The sequence below is a fragment of the Ptiloglossa arizonensis genome, chromosome 2, assembly GCF_051014685.1.
Source record: "Ptiloglossa arizonensis isolate GNS036 chromosome 2, iyPtiAriz1_principal, whole genome shotgun sequence".
NCBI lineage: Eukaryota > Metazoa > Arthropoda > Insecta > Hymenoptera > Colletidae > Ptiloglossa > Ptiloglossa arizonensis.
In genome coordinates this window covers 29,133,830-29,147,333 of record NC_135049.1, presented here as the reverse complement: position 1 = coordinate 29,147,333, position 13,504 = coordinate 29,133,830, and the positions used below count along the sequence as shown (strand labels likewise).

The 13,504-nt window shown below is 48.5% G+C and overlaps 1 protein-coding gene across 1 annotated transcript in view; it reads left to right on the top strand.

Annotated features, from left to right (window-relative positions):
* Positions 1–13,504, top strand: part of Dpy (fibrillin-like protein dumpy) — a 135,823-nt gene that overhangs the window by 53,079 nt on the left and 69,240 nt on the right. The window contains 25 exon segments of the mRNA XM_076304764.1: positions 47–280; positions 390–905; positions 1,079–1,264; positions 1,326–1,577; positions 1,793–2,224; positions 2,455–2,748; positions 2,825–3,073; positions 3,192–4,952; positions 5,023–5,211; positions 5,292–5,673; positions 5,746–6,161; positions 6,229–6,379; positions 6,438–6,690; positions 6,768–7,032; positions 7,098–7,561; positions 7,765–8,020; positions 8,131–8,325; positions 8,406–8,588; positions 8,819–9,466; positions 9,586–9,787; positions 9,869–10,044; positions 10,448–10,716; positions 10,818–11,220; positions 11,330–11,572; positions 12,287–12,424. Of these exon segments, the coding sequence (XP_076160879.1) occupies positions 47–280; positions 390–905; positions 1,079–1,264; positions 1,326–1,577; positions 1,793–2,224; positions 2,455–2,748; positions 2,825–3,073; positions 3,192–4,952; positions 5,023–5,211; positions 5,292–5,673; positions 5,746–6,161; positions 6,229–6,379; positions 6,438–6,690; positions 6,768–7,032; positions 7,098–7,561; positions 7,765–8,020; positions 8,131–8,325; positions 8,406–8,588; positions 8,819–9,466; positions 9,586–9,787; positions 9,869–10,044; positions 10,448–10,716; positions 10,818–11,220; positions 11,330–11,572; positions 12,287–12,424 (8,757 nt within the window).

Below are 13,504 nucleotides of genomic sequence, written 5' to 3'. Positions count from 1 at the left end.
GAGATGATTCTTTACCTAGAATGTCCTTTTCGGTTACGATACATAGACGTGGACGAATGCACGAGACACGACGCGTGTGGCCACGGTGCTACGTGCGCGAACACGGAGGGTGCTTACACGTGTACCTGTCCGGAGGGAACCATACCTGATCCAGATCCCTCCATAAAGTGTGTCGGCATAGTGACTTGCGAGGTCGATGGCGATTGTCCTGGGAATGCCATTTGCGATTCACAGAAACGGTGTCTGTGCCCTGAACCCAACGTTGGAAACGATTGTAGACGTGAGTCACGCCCGAGTTTATTTGCAAACAGTCAACTGGATCGACCTACCTCCAGTAGGTAGGTCATCGACATGTTCAACGTGTTAAATACCTGCATTTTTAAAATCAGATCCCTGTGAGGACCTCTCCTGCGGACCCAACGCTCACTGCATGCTCTCGAACGACGTTGCGACTTGTCTCTGTCGCAATGGCTACACAGGCAAACCTGGAGTGAAGGGTGGCTGCAGAGACATCGACGAGTGCGCCATCAATCCCTGTCCCCAGGGCGCGATTTGCAACAACGAACCTGGCTCCTTCTCCTGCCAATGTCCCAGCGGTACCACGGGTGATCCTTACAGCGGTGGCTGCCAGGAGTCGAAAGCTCCACACGTCTGCGGCCCGAGTACCCCGTGTCCCGCTGGAGAACAGTGCATCAAGGATGAATTTGTCGGTAGCAGCGTGTGTATCTGTCAACGAGGTTATATGCGCGATCACGAGACCGGCAAGTGCAGAGACATCAACGAATGTATGGAGCTCAGGGAGAAGCCTGCGTGTGGCGTCAACGCCATTTGCAAGAATCTACCTGGTAGCTACGAGTGCCAGTGTCCACCTGGGTTCAATGGGAATCCGTTCTCGTTGTGCGAAGGTGAATACTTTTAAGCTGAGCTAAGCTACTTTAAGCTAAGAAGGTGAATTACTTCTAGCAGTAGAAGCCTAGAATAATTTGAGATCTAGCTATTTGCACTCGTCAACCATCTTTAATTAGACTCGTCCAAGTACCCTTTGCGTTGTTTTTCAATGCATTTCTACCGATTGTAGAATGTAACAGTATCGAGTGCCAATGTCAACCTCCGTACAAGATCGTCAATGGCAAGTGCATGTTGGCGGGATGCTCCAAGGGTGAGAAATGTCCAAGCGGCGCCGAGTGCATCACGATTGCCGGTGGAGTTAGCTACTGTGCTTGTCCCAAGGGCTACACCACCAAAACGGATGGTTCTTGCGAAGGTTCGTATTCAAACCTTTTCCTCTACTGAACTGTGTCATTGAACTGACTTCAATACTGCAGATATAAACGAGTGCATCGTTGGACACCAAGTCTGTGGCTACGGAGCGGAATGCGTGAACTTGCCGGGCTCTCATCAATGCGTCTGCCCGCACGGCTACGGTGGAGACCCCTACAACGGTCTCTGTTCACCGGCTCAGAAGAGGTGCACCAGCGACAACGAATGCAAAGCGAACGAGAAGTGCGTGCAACCTGGTGAATGCGTTTGTCCACCACCGTTCTATACGGACGCTCTGGATGGTAACCTTTGCAAGAGTGAGTGCAAGACGATTTTCCATACCAGGTTGCTGTCTAAGTTCCGTCCGCAAGAGTACAACTTCCTATCAATATTTATTATATTTTCCCATCCGTGCAGAAATCTTGTCGTGTCTCTTTTGTAAAAACACCGAGGGTTGAACTTACGCAACAACCTGCTAATTTCAATCGATTCGAAAGACACTTACTACTATTCTTATGTTTGGGTGTTACAGATCCTTGCGACCGGTTCCCATGTGGCATCAACGCAAAATGCACACCGAGCGACCCGCCCAGGTGCATGTGCGAGGCTGGTTACGAAGGAGATCCCCAGCACGGTTGCGTGGATGTGAACGAGTGCGCGAACAACCCCTGCGGCCACGACGCCTACTGCATCAACACCAAGGGCGATCACATCTGCGAATGCCCCAGAGGTACCGTCGGCGATCCTTACGGCGCTGGTTGCACCGGAGTCGCTGTTCCGAAGAACGAGTGCTCCTCCAATGACGACTGCGATAACATCTTCGCATGCGTTAGCGGCAGATGCGTGAACCCCTGTGACAACATACCATGTGGTCCGAACGCGTACTGCGAACCCGACAAACACGCCGCTTGGTGTCGATGCGTGATCGGTTTCATCGAGGGCAAGAACAACGAATGTGTTTCGCGTAAGTGGTCGAGGAAACCTCTTGCGTTGAAATATTCGAATACGAATTGTCAAGATGGAAGGATTATATGTTGGATATTTAAGTGTGGACCACTCCGAGTGGTCCACTTTGATTGTAATGTGGATAATAGGATATAGATGTATATAAAATACTAGATGTAGATTTCTTTGAACATAGTTCCACTTTTTATTTTCAATGCACTCGAAGTAACGTCCAAAATTAATATACAGAGTGCGATGGCTTCGTCTGCGGATCCGGAGCTCAATGCATCGTCAGCTACAGCGGACCAACCTGTAAGTGCATCGAGGGCTTCATGGGCAATCCGTTCCCAGGTGGACAGTGTCTACCCGACATTTGTTCTCCGGAAGTCCCGTGCGCAGATCCGAGCGTGTGTATAAGCGGCAGGTGTAAGCGTCGCTGCGAGGGTATAGTCTGCGGAGTGGGAGCCTCTTGCGATCCAGCTACCAACAAATGTGTCTGTAATCCTTATTTTATCGGGAATCCGGATCTACTTTGCATGCCACGTGAGTGAATATTCGACAGACTGTTCGAAGATTTTACGGTCTCGCGAAACAATAACGTTCTTTCTCGATTCGACAGCCATTCATCCCGCCAATTGTGATCCCGGTTGTGGTACAAATGCCCACTGCGAGTACAGTCTACAGGAATCGAAATGTGTCTGCAATCCTGGGACCAGTGGAAATCCCTACCATGGCTGCGGTGTGCAACAGAAATCCGATTGTTCTACCGCTTTGTGTGGCAAAGACGCGCACTGCAACGCTGGACCTAACGCTGTGGAGTGTCTGTGTCCTCCTGGATACGCAGGGAACCCGTACATTCAATGTTTCGGTTTGTAAAATTATCAACTATGAAGACTTTACTATACCGCGTATACTTCGGACAAAAACTTTCCAATCTGTCACCTGTACGTTTGTTAGAACTCTACCATTTTAATCATTGTTCTCAGACATCAACGAGTGCAATGGAAACGCATGTGGTGGCAACGCGGTCTGCATCAACACCATCGGTAGCTACGATTGTCGCTGCAAGGAAGGATTCTTCGGCAATCCCTTCATTGGCTGTCAACAAGTCCAAGTAGGTCCGTGCACCGACCCTGCCACCTGCACCTGCAGCGAGACAGTCCCGTGTCCGTTCGACTACACCTGCGTGCAGAGCAAGTGCATAAACCGTTGCAGCGACGTAAAATGCGGACCCAGATCGGTCTGTCAGGACGGTGCATGCGTCTGCCCGCCAGGCTACAGCGGCAATGCCAACGATCTCATCAAAGGGTGTCATTTGCACGGCCACTGCTCAAACGATCTGGACTGCGAGCCTCAGCAGATCTGCTTTCAAGTCGGCAAGGGTGTACGAAAGTGCGTGGACGCGTGCAGTAAGCTGCAATGCGGTCCCAATGCACTCTGCGTCGCTCAACATCACGTCTCCTCTTGTCTGTGCATCGACGGGTACCAGGGTAATCCCAGTAACCTGGTGGAGGGCTGTCAACCCTCAAAATCTGTGATAACACCCGATTGTACTCACGACACTGACTGCCACGAAGGCGCCTTCTGCATTGTCTTAGACAACGGGGCACGAGAGTGCGTGAATCCTTGCAGTAAGGTGGTCTGTGGTGCCCACCAGAAGTGCGAACCAGACATAATTCCTGGCCACGCCACTTGCAAATGCCAGGACGGCTACGAATGGAATCCTATATTGTCATCTTGTGAGAAACCCTCGGTACCCGATTGTATCTCTGACGACGACTGTCATTCAACCGAAGCCTGCAGACCTGATGCTCTGGGTGTACTGAAGTGCGTGCCTGTGTGTCGCAGTTTCACCTGTGCGATCCACTCTCAGTGTGTTGCAGAACGACACCGTGGTCGCTGCGAGTGTCTGTCAGGTTTCATAGGCAATCCAAACGACCGTCAAGGTTGTCAGACGCCCAAAAAAGATCACTGTTCCACCGACAGCGAGTGCCCGGAGGACCAGACCTGCAGGAGCACGGAGGAGGGTCTGTTGAGCTGTCAGCCAGTCTGCAACTTTGTTTCTTGTGGACCTAATGCTCTCTGCGTGGTTCACAATCACGTGGCGAACTGCGAATGTCCACCTGGACTCTACGCAGGTGACCCTAACGACGCTGTCAAAGGATGTCGAACCGTTCCCTGCGTCTACAACATCGACTGTCCGCCCACTCAGCTCTGCAATAGACTGACTCACACCTGTTACGACGTCTGCGACGAGGACGCTTGTGGAGCCAACGCTGTCTGCATCGCTGACGACCATCGAGCGATATGTCAGTGTCCACCTGGCCTACGTCCCAATCCAGTGCCCGACGTAGAGTGCGTCGCCATTGAAGCCTGTCATCCGAATCCCTGCCACGAGTCAGCACTCTGTGTGCCAGGTCCTTCGAACAATCCTGTATGCCAATGTCCATCGAATTTCGTAGGAGATCCCTATTCGACAGGATGTCAACCGGAAGGCTATTGCGCTAACGCTAAAGACTGTCCTGTTCATTCCATTTGTCATAACCATCGTTGTGTCAATCCCTGCGAGGACGCCTGTGGGCCTAACTCAGTTTGCGAGGTTATCAATGGACAACCGACTTGCAAATGTATTCACAACTTTGTGCCATCCTCTAAGGGTCCACAGGACGGCTGCGTCCGTACCATGAATTACTGTACAGTTGACGCTGACTGTGACGAGAGTGTGTGTCTCGAGGGACAATGCATAGGTAGGACCTTTCTCGATTGATTGTTGTAAGAAAAACTATGGTTTCTTTGTACTAAAAAATATTCTTACAGCTGTCTGCAGGGCGGCTACCGATTGCTCTGCCGGCGAGAAGTGTATAAACAGCAAGTGCACGGTACCATGTGTTTCTCACAGTCAATGCCAACTGGATCAGGCCTGCGTAAGCGGTGGATGTATTCTAGGATGTCGAAGTAACAAGAACTGCCCCACGATGCAATCTTGCATCAATAACAAATGCCAAGGTACCTTTTTCAAGACGAATAAACGAAGTAGCTTCGCGATACAGTCGAACCGTAAACTCTAAGACGATTCGTCCTTTCAGATCCTTGTAGCAGAAAGGATGTCTGCGGTCCAAATGCTATCTGCAGTTGCACAAATCACGCAACGATCTGTACCTGCCCATTGGGCTTCCATGGGAACCCCACGCCTCAACAGGGCTGCGTCAGAGTGCCGAATATTTGCGACGGATCTCAAGATTGTCCTAGCCAGCACGTGTGTGTATCTGGATTCTGTCAATGCCAGTGCAGCGAGCAGAACAACTGTGCGCAAGGGGAACGTTGTAAGAACGGCATATGCGTGAAGATCTGTTACAGCGACAGCAACTGTTTGCCAGGTGAACTGTGCATCGATGGACTCTGCGAGGTGGGCTGTACCTCTGACGCAGGTTGCAAGGACAACGAAGTGTGCATCAACAATAAGTGCAGGTAAGCATTCAAGACACATTCGGGGAGGCATTGATACTGTTGGATGTTTTTATTCAATTTTAACGTTTTTAGATGCAGTCATGGATTCGTGGCAGGACCAGAACACTGTCTGGATATCAACGAATGTGACGATCAACCTTGCCACTCGAGCGGAGAGTGCGTCAACCTCCATGGATCCTATCGCTGCGTCTGCCCCCAGGGCACTGCTGGCGATCCCGTGGGATCGGGTTGCGCGATACCCCATCAATGTACCGTGAACACCGACTGCCCTGATTCTCAGGCCTGCATTCAACACAATTGCACCGACCCTTGCTCTCTAGGTGATTGTGGATCGAACACAGTTTGTTCCGCAGTGGAACACACAGCTGTCTGCCAGTGTCAACCTGGCTACATCGGTGACGCCTCTGGATGCTTCAGAGTGGAGTGTCTTTCCAACAACGATTGCCCCACGGACAAGTATTGCAATCAGGACACCAACAAGTGCAGCAGTAAGTGAATTCGTTTCGCGGGATCTTGGGCGATCGAATCTGTTCTACATTCTTTTTAATCGTTCAGGTCCTTGCAACCAAGTGAATTGCGGATACGGCAACTGTGTTACCGTGGATCACGAGGGTGTGTGCAAATGTTACCCCGGTTTCGTGTTAGTTGGTGACATCTGCGTAGACGTCAACGAGTGTCTGGAGCATCCTTGTCACTCCACCGCGGTGTAAGTAATTTTTGTATTATAGCAACGAAACTGAGACTAATGGAACGTTTTGTCGCAGTTGTCAAAACACGGAAGGCTCCTACAGTTGCGTCTGCCCTCACGGTTTGGTGGGAGATCCCTTGAAGTCCGGTTGCAAACAACCTGGCGATTGTTTCACCGACTTTGATTGTCCAAACTCTGCTGCATGCGTTGACAACAGATGCAGAAATCTCTGCGACGTATCGCCTATCTGTGGCAGGAACGCCGAATGTTTCGTCCAGGATCACGTTCCACACTGCAGATGTCCTGGTCAGACTACTGGAAACCCATCGGTGAGTTTACACTTTCCCACGAGTAAAGGATCTAAGTCGATCCAGGACCACCTTAAAATCCATTTTTTCAATTTCAGTCGGAATGCATCCACTTGGAGTGCAACTACCACAGCGACTGCAGTCCGTCAGACGCGTGTTTCGATCACAAGTGCGTAGATCCTTGCTCTCTGGCCAATGTTTGCGGACAGAGAGCCGACTGCTCTCCCTTGAACCACAGTGCAGTGTGTACCTGCCAACCTGGTGGTACGGGTGATCCAAACCTAGGATGCACACCGGTTCAGTACTGCAAGTCCGACTCCCAGTGTGCAACTGGCTCGGCTTGTAACGGTGGTATATGCACAGGTAAGCTCTTAGAGAGATAAAACGGACTTGCAACGAACACTTTACCGACTCTATTTATTTTCTAGCGCTCTGTGGCAGCACGAGAGACTGCATCGGTGATCAACTTTGCATCAACGGTCTCTGTCAGCCCACTTGCAAGAGCAACTCCAGTTGCCCCGAATACCAATACTGTCACAACAATATTTGTGTCCAAGAACTACGTTGCATATCCGACGACGATTGCTCGTACGACGAGAGATGCGTGAAGAACAACATCGGGCAAGCAGAGTGTCAGAAATCTTGCGATCTGGTCCTCTGTGGACGCAACGCAGAGTGCAGAGCGGACAACCACGTCGCGGTGTGCTCTTGCAAGGCTGAATTCTTCGGAAATCCCAAGGACGACAAGATCGGTTGCCAACCGATTGAGTGCGAGAGCAACGCGGACTGTAGCGAGGAGAAGATCTGCGACACGCACAAGTGCAGGATCGCCTGTCTGGCCCACAATCCATGCGGTGTCAACGCTATCTGCACTGCGGAGAGGCATGTGCAGGTAGGAATTGTATAATATTGGCTTGTTCGGAAAGTCGTTTCGTTTCTTTTGGTGAAAACGAAACACGATTCTTTTAGAGTGTACAAACATTTTATCAAATGATATATTCTCCATTTTGGAAAACGAGATGACTTTTTAAACAACCTAATATATTTGAATAGAAATATTTAAGGAGTATCTACAATCTCAATTTCGGTTTTTAGGTCTGTACCTGCCAGCCTGGGTACACTGGACAGCCGACTCACGGATGTCAGCTAATCGATTACTGTTTGAACGAGCCTTGCGCTCCTGGAGCCGTATGCGAAAACTCTAGAGGATCGTACAAGTGCCAATGTCAACGAGGCATGGTCGGTGATCCCTACAATAGCGGCTGTCAACCGCCAGTCGAGTGTCTTCAAGATGAGGACTGTCCACCGTCTGCCAAGTGCATAAACGTCAACAACGTGCCAAAATGTTTCGGTAGGTATTAAGTACCGCACATTGTGTGTCTTTTAAAACGATAAAATCTTCGATCATGCACACAAATTTCTACCGGTCAATGTTTCTAATTTTTACTCTCCACGTTTCAGATGTTTGCTCGCGCACGCAATGCGGACCGAACGCCGACTGCGCCGCTACCAATCACGCCGCAACCTGTCGATGTCGGTCCGATTACGAGGGTGATCCGAATAATTTGAGCGTGGGCTGCCGACCGAAACCGGTCGTGTGTTCATCGGCAGTGGACTGCTCGCCCACCACCTATTGTTACGAGGGAATCTGTCGACGTGAGTATCGTCCAACGATCGGTAAGGTTGATCCGATCCTCCACCGGCACGTGAAATTACATAATTTGATATTCCTCCAGCGTCCTGCCAATCGGACGAAGAATGCAATCTGTCGGACGTGTGCCTGACTGGACAATGCCTGAATCCTTGCGACATGAGAACCGCGTGCGGAATAAACGCGGATTGCGACGTGAGGAGTCACATTAAACAGTGCAGCTGCCCGCCTGGCTTCACCGGTAACTCGGAAGTGGAATGCGTGAGGCGTGAGTTTCAAAATTTATTCAATCGTTATACAGAAAAATATTGGCTGGAACGAGTCGGTCGTTCACACCGCGCCCTCGTCCCGTCCCCTGAATCCCTCGAGAGTAGTCGGCAAACGTTCTCTGGCTCTCGACCAAAGAAGCACGTTTCGTGAGGGGTGGTCCCGACTGACCAAAACCATCGGTCCAAGTTACAGAGGGTATTCTTAACGCGTATTATACGATCGTTTCAGTGCCAGTGTCATGCAGAGACACCAACGACTGCAGCGAGGGCAACACCTGCCGCGACAACGTCTGCCTACCGATATGCACCAGCGACAACGAATGCGCGTTCAACGAGAAGTGCGTACGCGGCAATTGTCTGCTCACCTGTCGACTGGACAACGATTGTTTCCTCGGTCACATCTGTCTGCACAACATGTGCACGTTTGGTTGCCGCGCGGACGAGGACTGCAACGCGAATCAGGCCTGCATCACGAACAAGTGCATCGACCCTTGCGAGGAGGCGACTCCCTGCGGACCGAACGCTAAGTGCACCGTGTTCAATCAACGTGCCACCTGCTCGTGTCCGAGCGGATTCATACCGAATCCCACCGCGAAGGTGGCCTGTCTGAGATCACCGGGAACCGTTTGTCAAGCGAACAGAGATTGCGCGACCGGGACCGCTTGTATGGGAGGTATCTGCACGCCTGTTTGCTCGACGGATCTGAACTGTCTGAGCAATGAGCGTTGCGATTCCTCGGGTATCTGCAAGTCACTGTGCAGGAGGGACGAGGACTGTAGAAGCGGAGAGATCTGCGAGGGACTTGTTTGCGCTATTGGGTGTCGCGCAGACGTCGAGTGTCAAGAGAATTACGCCTGCGTGAGCAACCAGTGTCAAGGTGAGGATACGCTGCGTTTGACACAGTAGTGTTTGATCTTTCTCAATCTATAATTGCACATGATCGTAGAACCGTGAAAAGAACCGAAAGAATAAACATTTTTGTTTCTCGCTTCATAGATCCCTGCTCGCTTCCCGATGCCTGCGGAGCCAACGCCAAATGCTCGATCGTAAATCATCGGAAATTATGCGTATGTCCCGCGCCACTCGGCGGAGATCCTCTAATTGGATGCAAACAAGCGTTCCTGCCTTGTTCCACGGAACTGGACTGCCCCACCGGTCAAACTTGTTACGGGAGATCCTGTTACGCCGCGTGTAGGAGGTAAAACCGTGATGCAAACGATTCGAGCGATCGGTTTGTTGTCTAGTTTGCATGTAGATTAAGGGGCGAATTGTTTTACAGCGACGCTAATTGCCTGAGCGACGAACGATGCGACGCCGGTATTTGCAAAGCAATCTGTAACAGCGACGATCATTGCGTGGCGAATCAGATATGCCAGAACCGTCTTTGCGATATTGGATGTCGCGGCGATAACACCTGCCCCAGCGACGAGTCCTGTTTGAACAACAAGTGCAAGAGTGAGTCGACGAGGCGTGATTTATTCTAGAGATCGCTTCTATTGTTCGGAAAGTCATTTCGTTTTTTTTTTTTGGTAAAAATGAAACACGATTCTTTTAGAGTGTATAAATATTTTATTAAATTATACATTCCCCGTTTTGGAGAACGAAACGACTTTACGAACGACCCAATATTAACCTCAATACGCGTATTGTACACTTAAGGTCTCAAGTTCGAAAGTATCTCGAATATATACAATTCATGTTGTTAACTTTACAATAATATGAGAGGACTGAAGAAATATAGAGACAGTCGAATGTAATGATTTTAATTATTGAAAAGTAATACATTGAGACTACTCTTAGACGCTACCGACACCAAGCATTGTCCGCTCGTTTGTTAAATCGATTTACGTTTTCTTAGATCCCTGCGAAGGTGGCAAGGCCTGCGGAGAATGCGCAGGTTGTCGCGTGGTGAACCACGTGGCACAGTGCAGCTGCCCGGCCAATTACTACGGCAACGCTCTGATCACCTGCGTGAAATCTATGATCCCTTGTGACGGTTCCTGCGAGTGCGACGAGATCGGTTTCTGCACGGAGAGCTGCTACAGCCAGGAGCAGTGTTCCTGCGGAGAGGTCTGTCAGACTGGGAAGTGCCGCATCAAATGCGATATAAACAACAGTTGTCCGAAGGTACGAGGACAATTGGTAAACGTTTGCGTTACCGACGAAGCTCCCGATTTCGTTTCTTGAAAGACCAAATGTTAATGTAAACATTGTTTCCACGATTTCAGGGTTACGTTTGCGACGGAGGACTGTGTCTGATCGGTTGTCGCACCCACTCCGACTGTCCATCCTCCTTGTCTTGCATAGACGGCCAATGCGAGGATCCGTGCTCCGCCAATGGCTCTCCCTGTGGTATCAACGCTCTCTGTCGCGTATCGAATCATCGCGCGGTGTGTCTCTGTCCAGAGGGCTTCCAGGGTGAACCGAGTCAAGAGTGCTACCAATTGGAGTGTCATCGTGACGACGACTGCGAGGCGAACAAACGGTGCAGCGAGGATGGAGTCTGTACCAATCCTTGTCTGCAACACGGTGTCTGCGGGTTCAACGCGCAGTGCAGAGTTGTCAACAGAAAGGCTCAGTGCTCGTGTCCACCTGGACACTACGGCAATCCCAAGATCAACTGCAAGAAAGGTAATTCTTTTAAATATTTGTCTTAGGTTACTCAATATAGGTAGAAACAATCTGTCGACGACTGTGGAGTTTAAATACTATAGAAGATGTTTTTTAATCGATGCTTCAGGAGGAGATCAATGCCTGAGAAGACCCTGTGGAGTAAACGCCAAGTGCAGGGAGACTTTGAACGGATTCGAGTGCACCTGCGATCCTGGATGCAACGGGGACCCGCATCAGGCCTGTATCTGCGATGGTGGGGAGCTCTGCAAGGACACTCGTTGCGGATTGAACGCTGCCTGTCGCATCTACAAGAACCAGCCACAGTGTTATTGTCCACCGAATTTCCCGTTCGGCGATCCTATGCATGGTTGTAAGTAATTTAACGTTGACGTGCAAGAACTGGAGTGCTGACAGTGCAGATGATCTTGCACTTGATCTGATTTGCGAGTGGGAGGATATTGGGATTGGAAGATCGCAAGGAGAGAGGCGCAGCGAACTTATTCGTTTATTATTGTCTCAGAAATATTTGGAATTCTTTGCATCACAATCCCAAATATAACAATTTCAATATAACGAGACCAAATTGTAGACAAGTGCTCGATACGATTATGTTGACTCGTACTTTAATTTAATTACTCTTAATTTAATTACTCGTACTTTGATTCAATTACTCGTACTTTGATTCAATTACTCGTACTTTGATTCAATTACTGGTATTTTGATTCAATTACTCGTACTTTGATTCAATTACTTGTACTTTGATTCAATTACTCGTACTTTGATTCAATAATTGGTACTTTGATTCAATTACTCGTACTTGATTCAATTACTCGTACTTTGATTCAATTACTCGTACTTGATTCAATTACTCGTACTTTGATTCAATTACTCGTACTTTGATTCAATAACTGGTACTTTGATTCAATTACTCGTACTTGATTCAATTACTCGTACTTTGATTCAATTACTCGTACTTTGACTCAATTACTGGTACTTTGATTCGATTACTCGTACTTTGATTCAATTACTCGTACTTAAATGGGTTACCGTTTCAATTCTCACACACGATCGTTTCTGCCCGCAGGTAGCGTGGACAGGAGTTTAGGTGACTGCCGTACGAACGGTTGCGGAAAGGGTGCGGAATGCATACGAGACGGAACGATATTCGTCTGTCGGTGTCCACCCGGTACGAGCGGATCGCCGGACATCGAGTGCACCACAGGTAAGAGACGGCCTACTAACTGTTTAACCGGGCGGATCGATTAATTCCATGTACAGCATTTGTGACTAGCGAGCAATACTGACGATCAGAGGAACATGGTCCGTAGAATAACCATGTATCGTCTTAAGTAGGATTTGAAGTAATACATAGATGTATTAATCCAGTGAATCGTTAACAATCGAGAGACAGATGTGATTGGACCATTTACAGGATTCTATACATATATATACACATAGACACGCGCACAACCACGCACAGGACGGACACACGCACACGCAAACACACACACATATATATGTATATGTTTAAGTACGACACTGGATTACCCGACAATGGTCTCTACACACACCTGTACATATTTACATAGTCAGGCATACTGTACATAATGTGTCCAAAATGAAGAAACACGTTTCACACATGTCTCACACATAACTATTCATATGTAGAATGTTTATTTCAGTATCCAATCTGTCTTGAGGAATATCGAGAAAAATGAATGCTAGAGCAAAAACAAAAAAAAAAAAAAAATAAGAAAGAAAAAAAAAATAAGTAACGCTAATAAGAGAGAGAGACGTATATATAGTAGACGGCATTCGATTGTTGCAACAAGAAGGTACACATTTACAGTGAACACACTGATGATCCGTTCTTTTAGACCTTAGGATTAATATGATACAGATTGGGAACTGCGAAAGGGACATTCTCATATACCCATGCTTGTTATTTTGCTGGATTTATTCACTGTTACATTGTATTTTCCCTCTTATTTTCTTGAGATCTGTGGGGGCTTGTGTTGTAAATATCGCTGCTTGCCAGTATATACATATATATATTACGTATATATACATATATGTACACGCGCGCGTGTGTGTGTGTATATATATTTATATTCACTCTATGGAGAAACGAGAGGATCGTGTCTCGTGTTTGATCCGGGAATACCATTTGTAAAGTTCGTTCTCTATTTTTTACTTCTTCACAGAGCTACCCTACTATTTCCGTATTTTACAAGTACAAAAAGCATGTGGTTTATGTTATTTGTGAGAAAGTTTCTTTTCACAGTTCTTATAAATGCTTTTT